Source organism: Nerophis lumbriciformis, linkage group LG33 (genome assembly GCF_033978685.3).
Source record: "Nerophis lumbriciformis linkage group LG33, RoL_Nlum_v2.1, whole genome shotgun sequence".
Lineage (NCBI taxonomy): Eukaryota > Metazoa > Chordata > Actinopteri > Syngnathiformes > Syngnathidae > Nerophis > Nerophis lumbriciformis.
Window position 1 is genome coordinate 7754757 of NC_084580.2, and position 19080 is coordinate 7773836.

Consider the following 19080-nt stretch of genomic DNA (forward strand, 5'->3'; position numbering starts at 1 on the left):
TGGTCACCGGACCTGTGCCCCCCCCCCCCCAAAACAAGGAAGAGGGGAGCAGAGGAGAAATGAAAAGAAACGGCAGATCAACTGGTCTAACAGGGGGGCTATTTAAAGGCTAGAGTATACAAATGAGTTTTAAGATGGGACTTAAATGCTTCTACTGAGGTAGCATCTCTAATTGTTACCGGGAGGGCATTCCATAGTACTGGAGCCCGAATAGAAAACGCTCTATAGCCCGCAGACTTTTTTTGGGCTCTGGGAATCACTAATAAGCCGGAGTTCTTTGAACGCAGATTTCTTGCCGGGACATATGGTACAATGCAATCGACAAGATAGGACGGAGCTAGACCGTGTAGTATTTTATACGTAAGTAGTAAAACCTTAAAGTCACATCTTAAGTGCACAGGAAGCCAGTGCAGGTGAGCCAGTATAGGCGTAATATGATCAAACTTTCTTGTTCTTGTCAAAAGTCTAGCAGCCGCATTTTGTACCAATTGTAGTCTTTTAATGCTAGACATAGGGAGACCCGAAAATAATACGTTACAGTTGTCGAGACGAGACTACTGTAAAATTATGCAAGCAAGTCATAACCTGCGATTAATCATAACTAATCCAAATTTCAAAATGTGATAAATCTGATTAAAATATATATAATTTGACAGCCGTAGTGTCACGGTCAGGCTTAGCTGTTGTAGGACTCCAATGCAGGGCATAAAAATAAATAAGAATAATAACAAAAAGAGCACTCAAAAAAGAGTGAGGAAAAAATAACTAAGGATGCACACTTAAGGTGTGAGAAACATGGCCAACAAATGGCACACAGAAGACCACATTAAGTATGACTGAGTTGCTCCGGGAAACTGGAAAGCCTGTGATGAAATCTTGGACTATGTGGGACCAATGGTCGTGATGGAATAGGCAAAGGGTGGAGGAGACCGGCTGCCGGACAATGAGAGGATGTGCCTCTGGCACCGACAGAGCAGGCATTCACAAAGTCCTTGATGTCTTTTTCCATTGCCGGTCAACAGAATCGCTGCGAGATCACAATCAGTGTGTGCCTCACGCCAGGATGACACGCTACTTTGGACACGTGTCCCTATTGCAAGACTTCAGACCTCAGTTCAGTCGGTACTAATAACTTGCCTGCAGGAACTTTGTTAAAGACCTTGGTCTTGGATGCGGCAGATATTATTGATATCACCAACATGGCTAGGCGTGGCCGCTGAGGGAACAGCGGGGAGCAAGCAATTTGAGTAGTAAAAGGTGCTCCGATTCAAAATCGTGGTCTTCCTCCAATCAATACTGGGATTATGAAGTTTCAGCCATAGACTGACATGGAAGGATAAAGATGCGAATCGCTTCATGTTTTTTTAACCCGATAACTGTAAAGCTAACGTCTCAGTCTGGTGCGTCACACTTGCTACTAAGCGGCCATCTAAAGACCGGACCTCCTGAGGGGAGCAAAGCTTGATTTTAGCAATCTTAAGTAAGTTCACAAAGTCTTGAGTCCATCGAGCAATCGTCTGCCCTCGAGTCAATAAATGCAACAATCTTGACACTGCTTCCCCCTTCGAAAAAATCCCTGAAAGTTCACGTCTTTTTCCATGGCTAGGAGCTTGCGTGTACTCACACAATTTATTAGAAGCAAGCTGTTTGTTGTTCCCCGCAGGAGAAGAAGAATCTTGAGGAGCAGTAGGTGTAAGCGTCGTCTGTCTAGGACAGGGGTCGGCAACCCGCGACTCCGGAGCTGCATGCGGCTCTTTGATCACTCTGATGCGGCTCAGCAGCTTACTTGCTGAACCCCCCAATTTTCCCGTGAGACTTCCGGATTTCAGTGCCTCTCGCAGAAAACTCCCGGGATTAATATTCACCCTTACGGCTATAATAAGGGCGTGCCATGATGGTACAACATTTGGCGCCCTCTACAATCTGTATTAACAGAGTGCCAGCCCAACACTTGTTATACAATATACATATTTTGCTTGCACACGTACGTGACAGCAAGGCATACTTGGTCAACAGCCACACAGGTTACACTGACGGTGGTCATATAAAACAACTTTAACACTCTTACTAATAATGCGCCACACTTTGAACCAAAACCAAACAAGAATGACAAACACATTTCGGGAGAACATCTGCACCTTAACACAACATAAACACAACAGAACAAACACCCAGAATCCCTTGCAGCCCTAACTCTTCCGGGCTACATTATACACCCTTCCAACACCAAACCCCGCCCCCACCCCAACCCTGCTCCCTCACACATCAACCCCCCCCCCCCCCCCCCTCTCTGTGCGTCGGTTGAGGTGGGTGGGGTTTGGTAGCGGGGGGTGTATAATGTATCCCGGAAGAGTTAGGGCTGCATGGGATTCTGGGTATTTGTCCTGTTGTGTTTATGTTGTGTTACAATGCAGATGTTCTCCCGAAATGTGTTTGTCATTCTTGTTTGGTGTGGGTTCACAGTGTGGTGCATTATTAGTAAGAGTGTTAAAGTTTTTTTTTTTATACCGCCACCGTCAGTGTGAGCTGTGTGGTTGTTGACCAAGTATGCCATGCTGTTGCCTACGTGAGTAAAGCGGAAGCCCCATACAACGTGTGGCTGATCAGGCACGCTGTAGTGGATGCTATGTGCTGTACCATCACGGCACGCATGACACTGACAAGCGCCATTAAATAATAACCCACGTGCCACACTAGCTTTCAAACTCCACATAAAGGTGTGGGCGGCGTGTCCCCTGGTTATACATGGCACAAAGCAAAAAAAAAAACTTAGTATGCAGTGTTATTTCATTTAAAATTTCCAAAAAAATTTTGCGGCTCCCATTGTTTTCTATAATTTGTGAAACTGGTCAAAATGGCTCTTTGACTGGTAAAGGTTGCCGACCCCTGGTCTAGGAGGACAAAGGGGGCCATTTGGATATATGATGGTCTAGGCTTCCACAGTAGCGACAAAGGCATATTATTTTGTCGACGAGCTCGCTCAGCAGCGGTGACTTCTCTTCCAAACTGTATTGGTACCGTGCCGTTAGGCTGAAGAGTGCTAGTCCTGCTGCTGTCGATTTGCTCCATGAGGCAAAGAGGGACGATGTCGGCTATCCTCCCTAGCATCCTCTCTATTGCACTTGTGAAATTCTATCGTCTATATGAATGGCTAATTCAATCAGTGTGTCAAGGGTGGCAGTTTTGTGATGTTTCGCAAGTTCTTGATGCGACAATCCCTTGTGAGAAATGCTGCATAAATCAGCGCCACCAAATCCGCTCCCTGCTGTGAAGATATGAAGGTCAATGTAGAATGTATGGATGGAGTCCAACAGACGGATGGAGCCCAACAGACGGATGGAGTCCAACAGACGGCTACCTGCTTCCTTGCCTTTTAGGAGGTAATTAAAAACCTTACTTATTTAATTTGTTAACAAGGTTAGTGACGAGCGCACAGCAGGAGAGTTCTTACTAACCGCCATGGCCCAAGCGGCGGCTTTGTCCGATAGCGGGCTCATGATAAAAGCTATCTTAGCCTGGTCAGTAGAAGAGGAACCAGGTTTCTGGTCAAAAACTAATGAGCACTGATGCAGAAACTTTTCGCAGCAGCCAGACTCACCATCGGAACAGATGAAGTGAGGAATATTGGTCTCCCGAGGAGGGTGAGGAATAGCCGCTGGTGAAGGTGGGAATGTCCCTGTCCCAGCGTGACCTCCCGATGAGTCACCGTGCTCGTCTTATCGACACGCAGGCGGAGGGTGCCGACGTTGGCCTACAGCATCTGGAAGGTGGCCATCCAATCACGCAGCAGCTGCTCATGATTGCCAAGAGTCTGTCCAAAGCCAGTGAGCACAGAGTAGAGGCGTTCTCTTTCGTTCTTCCATGTTGGCCAGTAGCTACTGTCTCGATTGGCTTAGCCACAGTAGGACCCCAACTCAGCGCAGAAAAAAAAGAAAAGAATAATAACAAAAAGAACACCAGAATGAGGAAAAAAAGACAAAGGATACACACTTGAGGTGTGAGAAACGAAATTCGCACACAGAAGGAGTGGAAAAAAAACACTTTAACACTATAACCGCAAGGCTGGGGCAGAGCCACAGGAAACAAGCAATCTGAGGAGCTGTACACGACTGGAAGGGTGAAACATCCGGAATTTACTGGCGCTGCGTGAAGGAACTGGAGAGTGTGCAGGTGTATCTAAGGTAGTGGCCAACTGAGTGTTTATCATTTGGGGATTTAACTGTGATTTTTGATTTATGGCAACACTAAATTGGCACTAGTGTGTGAATGTTAGTGTAAATGTTGTCTGTCTATCTGTGTTGGCCCTGCCATGAGGTGGCGACTTGTCCAGGGTGTACCCCGCCTTCCGCTCAAATGCAGCTGAGATAGGTTCCATCCAGCACAACCCCCCCCCCCCCCCCCCACCACAACCCCACCCACCCACACCCCCGCGACTCAGAATGGGACAAGCTGTATAAAATGGATGGATGGATGGATGCAGATTTATGACAGAGTCTTCATATCACATTCTCTCTCTGTCTTGTAGCTGAACGAAATGATCTCTCGGCTCTTGGATGACTATAAGCAGATTGACTGGCGCCAGTTCCTGCTCAGTGCTGCTCTGCCTTGGCCGTTTCCTTCCCTAACGGCCCTGCTGAGTGCGCGCCAGCGTTTCCAGGAAGCAGACGCTGAAGGCTCAGGCTACATAAGCGAGGAGCAATATCTGCAGGTTTGTCTCAAGTTTCCATGGTGTATCTTTGTTTAAAAGCTTACACAAACTCAAGTGGTTGTCTGTCCTCTTATCACACCAGACAGAGTTGTGGTTTCCCAGGGAGGACTCATCTGAAATGTCACAGTTTGATCGTCAGGAAAAAATACGCAAGGTAATAAATGCTCCTGTAGTGCCTCGCAATTGCCATGACAATAGTACCATGTTATTTAAATACCTTTGTCTTTATCCGACTTAGTTATTCTTCCAGGTGTTTGCAGACCACTCTGACCCACCGTCTCGTCTGTACTACATGTCCATGCTACTGTACTTCACCCCTGATCCAGATCCCAAACAAGGCTTCATCAGAGCGCTGAGTGTAATGACGGGACATCATCTCAAGTACCCTTCCTCTGAGCCTCTTGTCACAGTGAGTTCATTAGTGAGCAGAGAAAAAGCAGGCACTCATCAATCAAATGTTCAACAGACGATTCGATGACAATGAAATTGCTGTTTGCAGTCTGAGACCAGCCCAGAAGAGGCCATGGTGCTCAGCTCCTCAGAGCCTGAAGAAGAGGACAAGAAGGTCAAGGAGGAAGAAGAAGAAGAAGTGGTGGAAGAAGAAGAAGTGGTGGTGGAAGAAGAAGAAGAGGACGATGAAGAGGACGGAGAAGAAGACGATGAAGAGTGTGCGTCAGTCAACAGTTTGGAGGAGCAGCAAATCTCCATCCCTGCTCTCCTTTCTGTCTTGTGCCCTGAATTGAGCAGGATTAAAGGTGGCACCCCCCTTCCTCAACACAGCTTGAGCCAGGAGGAGAACAATGAGGTATGGTGGAACCTGAGTCACCTTTATTTCATTTTGTTTACATAGTAAACAGACATAATTTCAAATGGAGCAGGTCTTAACTGATCAATGTGACATTAAAACAACTCATTTTATCGTTCTCTGCTGCCCTCTAGCATCTGGTGCAGATATTCACAGATCTGGGCTACAATCCAGGAGATAGTGTCCCTTTTTCGGTACTCTCGAAGTATTCTATATTTCGGAACCTGATCGACAGCAGAAACAACTACCTGTTCATCGTAAGTTTATAAAGACTACTTTGGGTTTTTTTTTATCGGTCACAAAAACCTTGATAATTTTTATGTTCAGCATGCACATCACTAAAGTGAAAGCAGGGGACTTCAAAGTGTGCTGCAGCCAGCCTCCCCTCAGAGAACATAATATAGTTAATGACTTTTCTGAAGCATATTGTGTGGCATATTCTCATTCCAGACTCTGTCTACTCATTTAACATATTGGAAATAAAAATCTAAATCACTGACGTTAATTTAGCAGGTTTAAAAAACAGTTGTGTTTTTGTCCTCTCCTTTTACCTCACACTTTGAAAACTTCTGTTTTATACTGCAGACATCAATCGTGATTAGGAATTAACATGGTGTTGAAATGATTATGAAGTTGCTATTTTCAAAGGGATCTATGATGATTTTAATCTACATGTAAAACACTTCCTTGTAGTCTAAATCAGTGGTTCTCAACCTTTTTTCGGTGATGTACCCCCTGTGAATTTTTTTTTAACTCAAGTACCCCCTAATCAGAGCAAAACATTTTTGGTTGAAAAAAAGAGATAAAGAAGTAAAATACAGCACTATGTCATCAGTTTCTGATTTATTAAATTGTATAACAGTGCAAAAATATTGCTCATTTGTAGTGGTCTTTCTTGAACTATTTGGAAAAAAAGATAGGTTTTTATTTATATTTATAAAGGATTTTTGAATTGTTGCTATTTTTAGCATATTTAGAAAAAATCTCACGTACCCCTTGGCATACCTTCAAGTACCCCCAAGGGTACGCGTACCCCCATTTGAGAACCACTGGTCTAAATCATTTATATTAGATATGCTTTGGGGTAAAGTTGCATTAGTTTTGATCCACAGTCACATTTATAACTAATTTTTTGAGGCTGTATGCCAGATGTTGGTTTTTAAAGTCTGCAAATGAAACCACACCCCACCCTCTTCAAAAGTATTGGAATGTATCATTTGAATATATATTTTAAAGTCGTCACCGCTAAATTTTTTCCAGACAAGGTCGAAAATGAACCTCATAAACATTATATAGATTCACTCGGTCACAACATTTGGTACACTTGCACGCTCTCCGATCAATTCAGACCTGCAAAGAAAGATACTTTGATGCTGATTGGCAACACTAAATTGGCCCTAGCGTGTGAATGTGAGTGTGAATGTTGTCTGCCTATGTTAGATGAAATTAATAAGACATTTAATAATATATATTTGAGCTTTTTTCGCTGAGCGCTTTACTAAATGTCAAATAAGTTAATCTACCTCGCGTGGACAACTTAGCCAGATGGCACAACGCCGCAGAGGCATTCACAACTGTGTACAAGTTCACATCCAAATGCATGAACCTTATAATTTGATGCGTTGGCATTGTTTAACCCAACATTGTAACACATTTTTTAAGTCAGAAAAGACAAAATTCATCATTGGTCCATTTTAAGGTAAAAGTTCTTGTTACTTAAAGCAGAATACCTCTGCCCATGTTTTATAACTGGCGTCAAGTTTTTTTTATTTTCTGTATTACTTTTTTTAATAAATTGCAGCATTATGCAATACATTTTTCACATTTCTCAGTCAAATACAAACCTTAGCTTGTTACCGTAGTAGTTTATGGTTTCAGGTGAATGTAAATGTGTGCTGTAAATCTGCTGCTGTTCCTATGATTCTGAATCTATACTGTAGTGTCATTCTAGTTTATTTTCTATCATATTTTCTCTGAGACATACATGTTTTTTTTTTTTCTCTTTCAGAATGTTCATAATGTGCTACAGGCCCATCAGCCATGAGAAAAGACGCAACATTTTCCTAATTGATTGATGACACATATATCAACTGTCTTCTACATCATAATTAAAAAACAGTACATACATCTATTGTTATTTTCTTTCAAAATACATAGAATTTTGTGGGTATTGAGTAAACGTGCACCGCTTCAACTTGGAGACATGCATTAACTAACCAACTAACTTCAGAAAACATCAGCCATGATGGCGCTGACCCATTCTGACTCGTGTTCTTTTTCCTGAAACCCTCCAGCAGTTTTTCTGATTCACTTGTTTTTCTAATGACCTCTCTGACATAGAGGCGCATCGGTTTGCGTCCACAATGAGTGCATTGTCCAGGATAACCTACATGTCAAGCCTCACTTGCCAGCAGCGACCTTCCGGAGCACCCGCAACCCCATTATAGCCCCTTTTAGTTGGGATGTTCTGTTCTACCTACTACCGCGTCCCTTCCAAGCAATCCAATAATAAGCAAGACAAATATTTCCTTAAATGTGTTTTTTTAAATTAATGTTAGCAACCAAATGGGGTTGCTTCGGGGGAAAATTACATTACATAATACCGTATGTTGCCTTTAATGAACATTCCCGTTTGTCCAGTTTGATATTTGGGAACCCATAACTCCCCTTTGCCACTGCCCCTCCTCCTTGTCCCTCCTTTTTAATAACACTGCAGATTTTGGGGGAAAGTGAGCTACTAAGGTTCCTCCAGAGGGAGCAATAATTCTAGATGCCCTTAACCGCTGTTCTTTCATCATAGCACACAAACTTAGTACCAGCACTTTACTAAACTTTGTAATATAACACAGGATTTTTCAATTATTTCCTTCGTTTTTACCTCTTCCAGGGCTTCCTTTCATCGCCTTCTGTCCTTAACAGTCCTTCGTCCATCACAATCCACTCCTCTGTGTCTTCAGTACCACTTTGCAGCTCCCAGCTGTCCAACTCCAAGGACCTATGGGGTCGCGTGAAGAATATTATCCACCAAATGGCATTGCTAGCGGGGAAAAAATGGAACCTTTATATCGCTATGATTTTGCCTTTTTTAAACAATTCTGTTTGTCTAGTTTGATTCAAGAAGTGCTTTGGGGGACCCTGAGCCCCCCTTCGCCGCCGCCCCTCCTCCTGGTCCCTCCCTTTCATTAACACTGCAGGTCCAATGCTGGTCGATGTGACTTTTAGAGAAAAGCGGAGAAGCTCATGTGTCTTGTGGACAGAACCATGCACACAGACCGGCATGCAGCCTCCTGAACAACAAGAACAGATCAACGCCTTAAGGTCGGACCTTTCCCCTTATTTGCATTACGCCAAAGCACCGCCAATTAACCTCACATATTGTAGATGCCTTCTCCTATCAGCTTGATTGTCAAAACATGCAAAACCTTTTTCTTTTCTGCAGAACTTGCTTTTTTTTGCTTGCCTTCCACTGTTATGAAGTAGAGTCCAATTGAAACATTTCTGTGAATTTGAAAAAAGCCAGGCTATAGCGACTGTTTCGCACAAGAACGCTTTCATTGCAGTTTATTTTTGAACTGGAAGACTATTTACGGGACTTTGGCTGCGGATCAGTGTGGCACCAACATCATGGGGCTTGTGTTTTGGATGTGCTTGCTGCTGGCTCTCCCACTGCTCCAGTCTGCCAAGATCCTGACTGTCTGCCTAATTGGTGAGTAGCGGAGCAGTCATTGTGGTGCATTTTTTCCCCCCCATATAACAGTCTCTCAAAAGAATAGAAGAAAATTGTATGGCGCAGCAACTCAATTCAGTTGTAGGATGCTAATTGCAACACAATTATTTGTGAAACAGCAATCTGGGATACAAGACAAAAATGATATAATAATATGCCTATGAAAAGACAAAATGCTCAGTTTTTTCTTTAAACTCAATACATTACCTACAAACTCAGTTAATGAATTGAGTTAATTATTGAAACATGTATCTGGCTGTAGTTGTGGATATTATTAAAAGCAGAGCAAGTTGTGCCAAAAGAAGCTATTGTTGACAACGCTGTCTGCCATACAGGAGGAAGCCACTACTTGCTTTTTGACGAGATATCTCACAACTTCCATCTACACGGCCACGAGGTTCGCATGCTCTTGCAACTGGGCAACCCTGTGATCACAGGTACACATCCTCAATAATGGGACCTTTTAATATCCTCACTCATTTGTGCCTAATGTGCTTTTCCGAAGACTGCTGTTGGAATATACAATAAATGTAAAATTTTGCACCCCATTTTAAACAAGTCAATTTTTTAAAACTACTTCAACCTGAAATATACATGTAATGTTGGGAGACCAGTTATAGATAATATAACACCTAACTTCCACAAAATCAACTTAAAGGAGTTGTTCTAATTAATATGAGGCACTGAAATGGGTCAATGATTAGCAGAAACATTGATTTTATTTTTACCATAGTGACTGTATAAACACAAAAAGATCACACTCATTGTCGTAATGACAAAATCATACCAACTTCCCAAAAAGTGCTGTAAATATATATTAAAGATTAGTGTGTTTACATCAACATTTTTTGTGGGAAAAACTAAGCCAAAATGCGACCTACTGTTTTTGTAACATTACACGCCATTATCGTCGTCAGCAAGGCACCGCCATTACTGTAATGCAGTATTTTTTATGCCATTTTGCTGCATGCTTTGAATAGAAAAAAGTAGCTGAATCAGCTAGACAAAAATAAAAAAATATAAATCGAAAGCCAGTAGTCCTAATTGAAATCTAAAACTCAAGGATCACATATGTTAATTTTACGATAAACTGAAGGGAAACATTTTTTCAATGGATCTATTTTTTGTTTTTTTGTGCAGCTTTGTCATTTAAGGATTATTTTGATGAACAAAGTTCATAATTATGTTTTTATATATTAATATATTTTGGCAAATTTTGATACAGCCGATAAAGAATTGTTAAGTTTCAAAATTACTCGGCTCTCTTAAGGCAAAGGTGTCAAACTTGTTTTTTCATTGAGGGCCACTTCGTAGCTATGGCTGCCCTCAGAGGGCCGTTTGTAGCTGAATATGTATGCATTTCAATGTACAATCGCCTCATGATATTACAGTATTACACAATTGCCTATGCATTCGATTTTTTTTTTTTACGTACAAATTGATGGATAACTTATATACTCATATAACTTCTTTTGATCTCATAAGTCAGGGTGGCAAGCAGTTATTTTAAGTATTTGTATAAAAATGTTGGGAATATATCTTAGTATATTGTTTTTGATTACATGATATTACATATTGAAAAAATATGAAATTGTATACATTACATACAACTTTTCATTTATTGCATGTATTGCAAGTTTGGTAAGAAACTTTAGTGCTTTATTGACATATATAAAACGGGTCATATGTGGAGGGCAAGATCATGCCGACCTTGAGTTTGATTTTATGTGTCTTCAGGGCTAAAGTCACCTACACTATTCTTTCATTATCCTTTTAATATAAAATCCTCTCTGGCTTCAGGTTTGTCCTATGCTGGTCGGAATGACAGCTACCAGACCAGCACTTGGTCCTTAGGAGAAGAATACATTAAACAATTATACGGCTGGTTCTTGGAGCAACAAGCACAGTTTTTACTGGGACGGTACCACTCTAATAACCTTACTATATTACTATTATAAACATGACCCAACAGATATTGTCACATATTGTCATCTTATTGTATGCATTTCTTTCGATCAGGGATAACTTGAGTGGCTTTTTGAACTTCATGGGGCACCTTTCCTATCAATGTGACCATCTCTTGGGAGACCACAAGCTACTAAGGTTCCTCCAGAGGGAGCAATATAACATGGCTATCCTGGATGCCTTTAACCCCTGCTCCTTCATCATAGCACACAAACTTGGTACCAGCACTTGACTCAACTTTGTATTATATTAGTGTTTTTCAATTATTTAATTCTGCTTTACCTCCTCCAGGTCTTCCCTTCATTGCTTTCTATCCCGGCACTCTAAACGGTCCTCTGTCCATCACAATTCCCTCATCTTTGTCCTCAGTGCCAGTTTGTAGTTCCCAGCTGTCTGACCACATGGGCCTGTGGGGTCGTGCAAAGAATGTGTTCTACTCACTTGTAGGTGTAATAGGTAAGGATACATATCAAAACAGTGAGAAAATCCGATCTACAACTTGTCCAGATTTGAAAAGGTTTGTCTGATTAATTGTTCCGTGGTCATTTCCAAGGTACCCTCAGGGAAAAACAGAAAAACCCTTGGGACCTTTATTTGTTTAGCCTTTGAGGCTTATATCAGCTTCGGTTCTAATCAGAACTACAAACCCCGTTTCCATATGAGTTGGGAAATTGTGTTAGATGTAAATATAAACAGAATACAATGATTTGCAAATCATTTTCAACCCATATTCAGTTGAATATGCTACAAAGACAACATATTTGATGTTCAAACTGATAAACTTTTTTTTTTTTTGCAAATAATCATTAACTTTAGAATTTGATGCCAGCAACACGTGACAAGGAAGTTGGGAAAGGTGGCAATAAATACTGACAAAGTTGAGGAATGCTCATCAAACACTTATTTGGAACATCCCACAGGTGAACAGGCAAATTGGGAACAGGTGGGTGCCATGATTGGGTATAAAAGTAGATTCCATGAAATGCTCAGTCATTCACAAACAAGGATGGAGCAAGGGTCACCACTTTGTCAACAATTTGCTCATATATATACACATATATATACATATATATATATATATATATGTATATATATATATATATATATATATATATATATATATATATATATATATATATATATATATATATATATATATATATATATATGTGTATATATACATACATACTGGCAATAGAATTACTTGGTATGTTGAATCCTTGAAAATCACATGGGATTTATTTGAGGTATTTTTATATGCGTTTTAAAAAAAGCTGGTTCCGACTAAATTATTTCGATGATTAGTTTTTTAGTGCCTGCAAACGTACTGACTTAGTTGTTGGCAGAAAACTAGCAATAATTGTTTGATGCTTGCTGGACTGGACTCTCATGATGTATGCTGAAGTGTGTGTTTTATTAAAGTTGGTTTTGACTTGTGGGACATTTTAGTTTTGGGCTTCTACAACCTTTGCAGTGTTAAAACAGGAAGGTTTCACCGTAGATAAACATTTGTAGTTTAATAGTACTGCACTTTCTAACAAAATTGTTACAATTGTTTCTGTCCTTATGGTTTCCTCCATTGTGCCTCTTCCCACGCAAAGGCCGGCGAATTGTTTGGTCCATGTTTAAGGATGTAGCTGACCGCCACCTCGATTCAGGCTCTCCACCTGGTGGTCTGGACGAGTTCCACCACAAAGCTGAGCTGTGGGCTTTCAACACCGACTTCTCCTTGGAGTTCCCCCAGCCTCTTCTACCTTACACCGTGCTGGTGGGGGGTCTCCTCAACAAGGTGGCCAAGCCTCTGGATCAGGTTTCTGCTCTTGATAAGAATTCTACATTCTAATATGTAACACAATGATCCTAACAATGTTTACTTTCTGTTGAAGGAGCTTGACTTGTGGGTCTCCAGCTTCGGAGAGGCAGGGTTCATTGTTGTGACTCTGGGCTCCATGGTCTCTTCTGTCTCTGTGGACCGACTTCTGGTGGAGCTGGTCGATGGCTTCTCTATGATCCCTCAGGGGGTCATCTGGAGGTATAAGTGTATAGTTTTTATCAATCGATTTAACACAAATAGGCAGCATACCTACATTATATGCCACATTTTTTGTTTGCAGGTATGATTGTGAGCTTTGGCCACCTCACCTAAGCAAACCTTCCAATGTCCGCCTTGTGGACTGGCTTCCTCTCAATGACTTACTAGGTGTTTATAACAATGTCTTATGTCTACATACAGCCTGGTGTACAGTACTTGCGGTCACTTTGTAGAACTGCATCATAATGAGACTTGTTTATAATATTGTCTATTGCTGTCTTTGTAAAGGCGGAACTTTTGAAATGGACTGCACCAATGTAACCCTTGAACATAATCATGATTGTTTCGCAAGAAGAAACATTACTATTTTTCCTCCCAGGACATAAAAATATGCGTCTCTTCATCACCCATGGAGGTCAGAACAGTCTTCTCCAGGCAGTGTACCACGCTGTTCCTGTGCTGGGCATCCCCCTGTTTGGAGATCAGTTTGACAACATGGTGCGAGCTGAAGCAAAGGGTTTAGGACTCACCATCAGCTCCACGCAAATCACCAGCAGGCTGCTTAGCTCAACCATTCAAACAATCATCAAGGATGCCAGGTGGGTGAACACAGGCCCGTCATGGATGATGTGTACAGGTGTCTCACTGCCATCCCCCTTTTTCTAGCTTCAAGTCCGCAGCTTTGTCCCTCAGCAGCATCCACAGATCCCATCCTGTCTCCCCGGCACTCCGGCTGGTGCAGTGGGTGGAACACATTCTGCAAAGCGGAGGCGGAGCTCACCTGAGGCCGTCCTCGCTACAGCAGCCATGGTACCAGAGATATCTGCTGGACCTGCTTCTTCTTCTCTTAATCAGCCTGGCTGGGCCCGTCTTTCTCTGCTGGCTTCTCTGCAAGAGCAAGACAAGCAAAGGTGACAGAAAGAAAATACAATAAATGTGCTCTTATGTTAATAACTGAGTTATTTGCCTAACTGTGAAGTCAGTGATTAATAAATGTATAAGACACTGTTTTTTACAGTCTTTGCAGCCCATTTGACTGCACAGTAACTTAACACAACAAGCGCGGGGACGGCGTGGCGCGGTTGGGAGAGTGGCCGTGCCAGCAACCTGAGGGTTCTTGGTTCGATCCCCAGCTTCTACCAACCTAGTCACGTCCATTGTGTCCTTGAGCGAGACACTTCACCCTTGCCATCAATGTGTGAATGTTTGTGTGAAGGTGTGTGAATGGGTGAATGTGGAAATAGTGGCAAAGCGCTTTGAGTACCTTGAAGGTAGAAAAGCACTATACAAGTTTAACCCATTTACCATTTACATCAGTCATGACATAGTGGAAATGTTCTATCTATCTCTAGTAAAGTTTTACCTCAACTTATGAGCTTAATTGTTTCTGTGCTTATAACTCCAAAACACTTGTATGTAAAATCAGCATCCCCCATTGAAAATAATTGAAAACAATTTAACTGGTGCTTGACCCCTCAAAACGGCATAATATTGACATGTAACATGCCTTTTAAAAAGAAAAACAAACGTATAGATCACAAATGTTGTATAAAAACAATACAGTAGAATGTTCTACTATATTACACTATAATATAATATAATATATCAGTATATATTATATACTGTATATGTAATATGTAAATATTACATATGTGTTATATTTTTTATATTGCTACTGTGGTACATTTTCAGTCTACTTTATACCTTTTATTATTGCCCTCTTTTTGTGCCCTTGTGTGCATTATCCTTTCCATCCTTTGTAACTGAGCTACTGGGTGGAACAATTTCCCTAGTGGATCATTAACGTTTGTCTAAATCTAACAGCTACAGTAGTTTTATGAAATAATGCAATAATGTACAGCATTTACGCTGTCCCTTCAAACTGCTTTTCTGTCAACACACCATCACCAGCTTCTCCGTATGTTCAATGATACATGTCAGGCATTTAGATATTATTTTAACATTCTTGGTTAACGTTAGACTCATTCTGTTTCTGTATGGTGCATGTTTGCAATGACACACTCCAATTGCTTCGCCAAGTTGGTGACACGCTCGGTCATCTTTTTGATTATTTTGGGAAAAAAATCGATTCAAATTCAAATCGCGATTCTCACGTTGTGCGATTCAGTATCGATTCTCATTTTTCAAAAATCAATTTTTTGTTTTAATTTTATTTATTTTTTAAATTATTTTTATTTATTTATTTATTTTTATTTATTTTTTATTTTTTATTTTTTATTTTTTATTTTTTATTTTTTATTTTTTATTTTTTATTTTTTATTTTTTATTTTTTATTTTTCTAATTAATCAATCCAACAAAACAATACACAGCAATACCATAACAATGCAATCCAATTCCAAAACCAAACCGACCCAGCAACACTCAGAACTGCAATAAACAGAGCAAAAACACGACACAGAACAAACCAAAAGTAGTGAAACAAAAATGAATATTATCAACAACAGTATCAATATTAGTTACAACATAGCAGTGATTAAAAATCCCTCATTGACATTATCACTAGACATTTATAAAAAAAATAAAAAATAAAAATGAACAATAGTGTCACAGTGGCTTACACTTGCATCGCATCTCATAAGCTTGACAACACACTGTGTCCAATATTTTCACAAAGATAAAATAAGTCATATTTTTGGTTTATTTAATAGTTTAAACAAATTTACATTATTGCAATCAGTTGATAAAACATTGTCCTTTACAATTATAAAAGCTTGTTACAAAAATCTACTACTCTGCTTGCATGTCAGCAGACTGGGGTAGATCCTGCTGGAATCCTATGTATTGAATGAATAGAGAATCGTTTTGAATCGGAAAAATGTCGTTTTTGAATCGAGAATCACATTGAATCGGAAAAAAAAAAAATCGATTTATAATCGAATCGTGACCCCAAGAATCGATATTGAACCGAATCGTGGGACACCCAAAGATTCGCAGCCCTATTGGCTATCCTCCACTTATTCTTCTCTACATTTCCTACAGACTTGTTTCTTCCTTCCCATGGTTAAAAAAAAAAAAAAGTTACGTCGATCTCATGCTAAAAGCTACTGTTATCAAGTAAGACCAAGGGCCTTATGTATTCAGCGTGCATACGCACAAAAACCTGGCGATACCCTTTTCCACGGCAAAGTATCGAGAGTGAACATCACGCCAACTTCATGCTTCACATACGCACATTTCTACATGCTGTGGACACCTTGGAGACACTCAGCGGTGGTTGTTCGGGCTTTGCCAACATTTGATTTAAACAATGTTAAAGATCGAGGCAAGGACACAAAATTCACTTTTTTTGCCAATGCATTTAATGAGTCATATTCATATATTTATATTTGTGAGGATGTCTATTAATTTATCTCTTATCATTTTGCCAAAATGGATGGATGGATGGAGACGGTAGAGGAATGGCCCAACTTTTGTGTCACATGGCCGCTACCACACATAGCTCTCCTAGGTTGTAATAATACATTGAGTAATCAAACAAGAGTCCACGTTTTTCATATATATTTTGATATGTTGTCATATTTAAATTTAAAATATTTCAAATCAAATATTACATAATTTTCACAAGAAACTCTAAACTGGCTGTGAGCAGTTTGTTGTAAATTACACAAATTAAATGTATATTTAGTGTAATCCGAATCCTCCACATGTGCTCCCACCTCTTCTGAAGTTTTACATGTCATTGCAGCAACCATCTTTTCAAAAGGGGTGAGAGCTACTTTATCTCTGTTCTCCTCTCCCGTTTTGGCCACACCCATCTTCTTCACCTTCTTCCTGATGTACCGTATTTTTCGGACTGTAAGTCGCAGTTTTTTTCATAGTTTGGCCGGGGGTGGGGTGCGACTTATACTCAGGAGCGACTTATGTGTGAAATTATTACCGTATTTTTCAGAGTATAAGTTGCACCGGAGTATAAGTTGCACCGGAGTATAAGTCGCACCGGCCGAAAATGCATAATAAAGAAGGGAAAAAAATATGTATAAGTCGCACTGGAGTATAAGTCGCATTTTTTGGTGAAATTTATTTGATAAAACCCATCACCAAGAATAGACATTTGAAAGGCAATTTAAAATAAATAAAGAATAGTGAACAACAGGCTGAATAAGTGTATGAAATAACCAACTAAGAACGTGCCTGGTATGTTAACGTAACATATTATGGTAAGAGTCATTCAAATAACTGTTGTGTATAGACTAAAGGGGAGGTGACGGCTCAGACACCAGGGGGCAGTATATACAATAATTTATTATATATATAATTTGTATATTCAATATATAATAATAATAACAAACAATACTAATATAAACTAAACTAATGAAATGGAGTGTGTGACAAAACCCTAGAGTGAGTGGTGTTAGACTATGTGTGTAGTTAGCTGTTGTGTATTACCGTTCTGTTGGATGAGGGAGCAGACAAGTCCAAAGAGGGCAAGGCAAAAGGGGTCCAAGAGGCAGGCAGATGATCCGGGGCGAGAGTGAGGCGTCAGAATCCAGGGGCGAGAGAAAGGTCTAGGAACGAAGGAGGCAGTCAGAGTCCAGAGGGAGATCCAGGCGAAAGTGAGACGCACAGCTCACTTTACAGGCGACAGGGGGTACTGCGGGAACACGGGAGAAGACCAGGGACAAATCAAGGCACGGAGAGGAAACATGAATCGAGCATAAAGCTTGTTGCTTACGGTACACCATGAGAAAACTAAGTTCCCGCGCTGATCCTTGGGTCCACTGGTCCTTTATTGAGCTTGCCCTCATCAGACCCAGGAGTGTAGATTGCCGGTGAGTGATTGCAGCTGGTGGCTGCTGCAGGGCGGGGACGTGCGCGGCGCGTCCCTGGATGTGCGCACCCGTGGGCGTGTCCCGAGGTGCGCACAGACGGATGAGCGGCGTTGGCAGGAGCCTGAGCCGTAACAATAACTATAACATATAGAACATGCTTTACGTTTACCAAAAAATCTATCACTCCTAATCGCTAAATCCCATGAAATCTTATACGTCTAGTCTCTTACGTGAATGAGCTAAATAATATTATTTGATATTTTACGGTAATGTGTTAATAATTTCACACATAAGTCGCTCCTGAGTATAAGTCGCACCCCCGGCCAAACTATGAAAAAAACTACGACTTATAGTCCGAAAAATACGGTAACACATTACCGTAAAATATCAAATAATAATATTTAGCTCATTCACGTAAGAGACTAGACGCATAAGATTTCATGGGATTTAGCGATTAGGAGTGACAGATTGTTTGGTAAACGTATAGCATGTTCTATATGTTGTAGTTATTTGAATGACTCTTACCATAATATGTTACGTTAACATACCAGGCACGTTCTCAGTTGGTTATTTATGCCTCATATAACGTACACTTATTCAGCCTGTTGTTCACTATTCTTTATTTATTTTAAATTGCCTTTCAAATGTATATTCTTGGTGTTGGCTTTTATCAAATAAACTTCCCCAAAAAATGCGACTTATATATGTTTTTTTCCTTCTTTATTATGCATTTTCGGCCGGTACGACTTATACTCCGGAGTGACTTATACTTGGAAAAATGCGGTAGTACCAATTCTTTCTTAATTGTTCCTGTGTGCGGTTCTCTGACTCCACAGCATTGACAGCCTCGCTCATGTTAGCCCGCTCAACCCTCTTTGCTCATTGGACAGCCAAAAAGTACCTTCATTTCAGCAAGGAGCTCCTCCTACTCCAGAGGTCGGGAACCTTTTTGGCTGAGAGAGCCATGAAAGCCAAATATTTTCAAATGTATTTCCGTGAGAGCCATATAATATTTTTTAACACTGAATACAACTAGATGCGTGCATTTTTAA

The 19080-nt window shown here is 40.6% G+C and overlaps 2 protein-coding genes across 4 annotated transcripts in view; both read left to right on the forward strand.

Moving 5' to 3' along the window:
- Window positions 1-8625, forward strand: part of spef2 (sperm flagellar 2) — a 50424-nt gene extending 41799 nt beyond the window's left edge. For 2 of the 3 annotated variants that reach the window (XM_061928849.2, XM_061928850.2), the window contains exons 32-37: window positions 4526-4708; window positions 4791-4862; window positions 4947-5117; window positions 5208-5513; window positions 5648-5770; window positions 8401-8625. In XM_061928849.2, the coding sequence (XP_061784833.1) occupies window positions 4526-4708; window positions 4791-4862; window positions 4947-5117; window positions 5208-5513; window positions 5648-5770; window positions 8401-8625 (1080 nt within the window). Of the gene's footprint in view, window positions 1-4525; window positions 4709-4790; window positions 4863-4946; window positions 5118-5207; window positions 5514-5647; window positions 5771-7521; window positions 7641-8400 lie in introns of those variants that run through there. The other variant, XM_061928851.1, reaches the window with a different exon arrangement.
- An 87-nt stretch (window positions 8626-8712) lies between these two features.
- Window positions 8713-14245, forward strand: LOC133575922 (UDP-glucuronosyltransferase 3A1-like). Its single transcript, XM_061928852.1, has 11 exons — window positions 8713-8831; window positions 9074-9219; window positions 9576-9677; window positions 11041-11161; window positions 11260-11423; window positions 11497-11661; window positions 12807-13015; window positions 13092-13237; window positions 13320-13405; window positions 13617-13836; window positions 13904-14245. Exons 1-11 carry the CDS (start codon window positions 8713-8715, stop codon window positions 14169-14171), a joined length of 1746 nt encoding a protein of 581 aa, XP_061784836.1. The 3' UTR covers window positions 14172-14245.
- Window positions 14246-19080: the final 4835 nt, after the last annotated feature.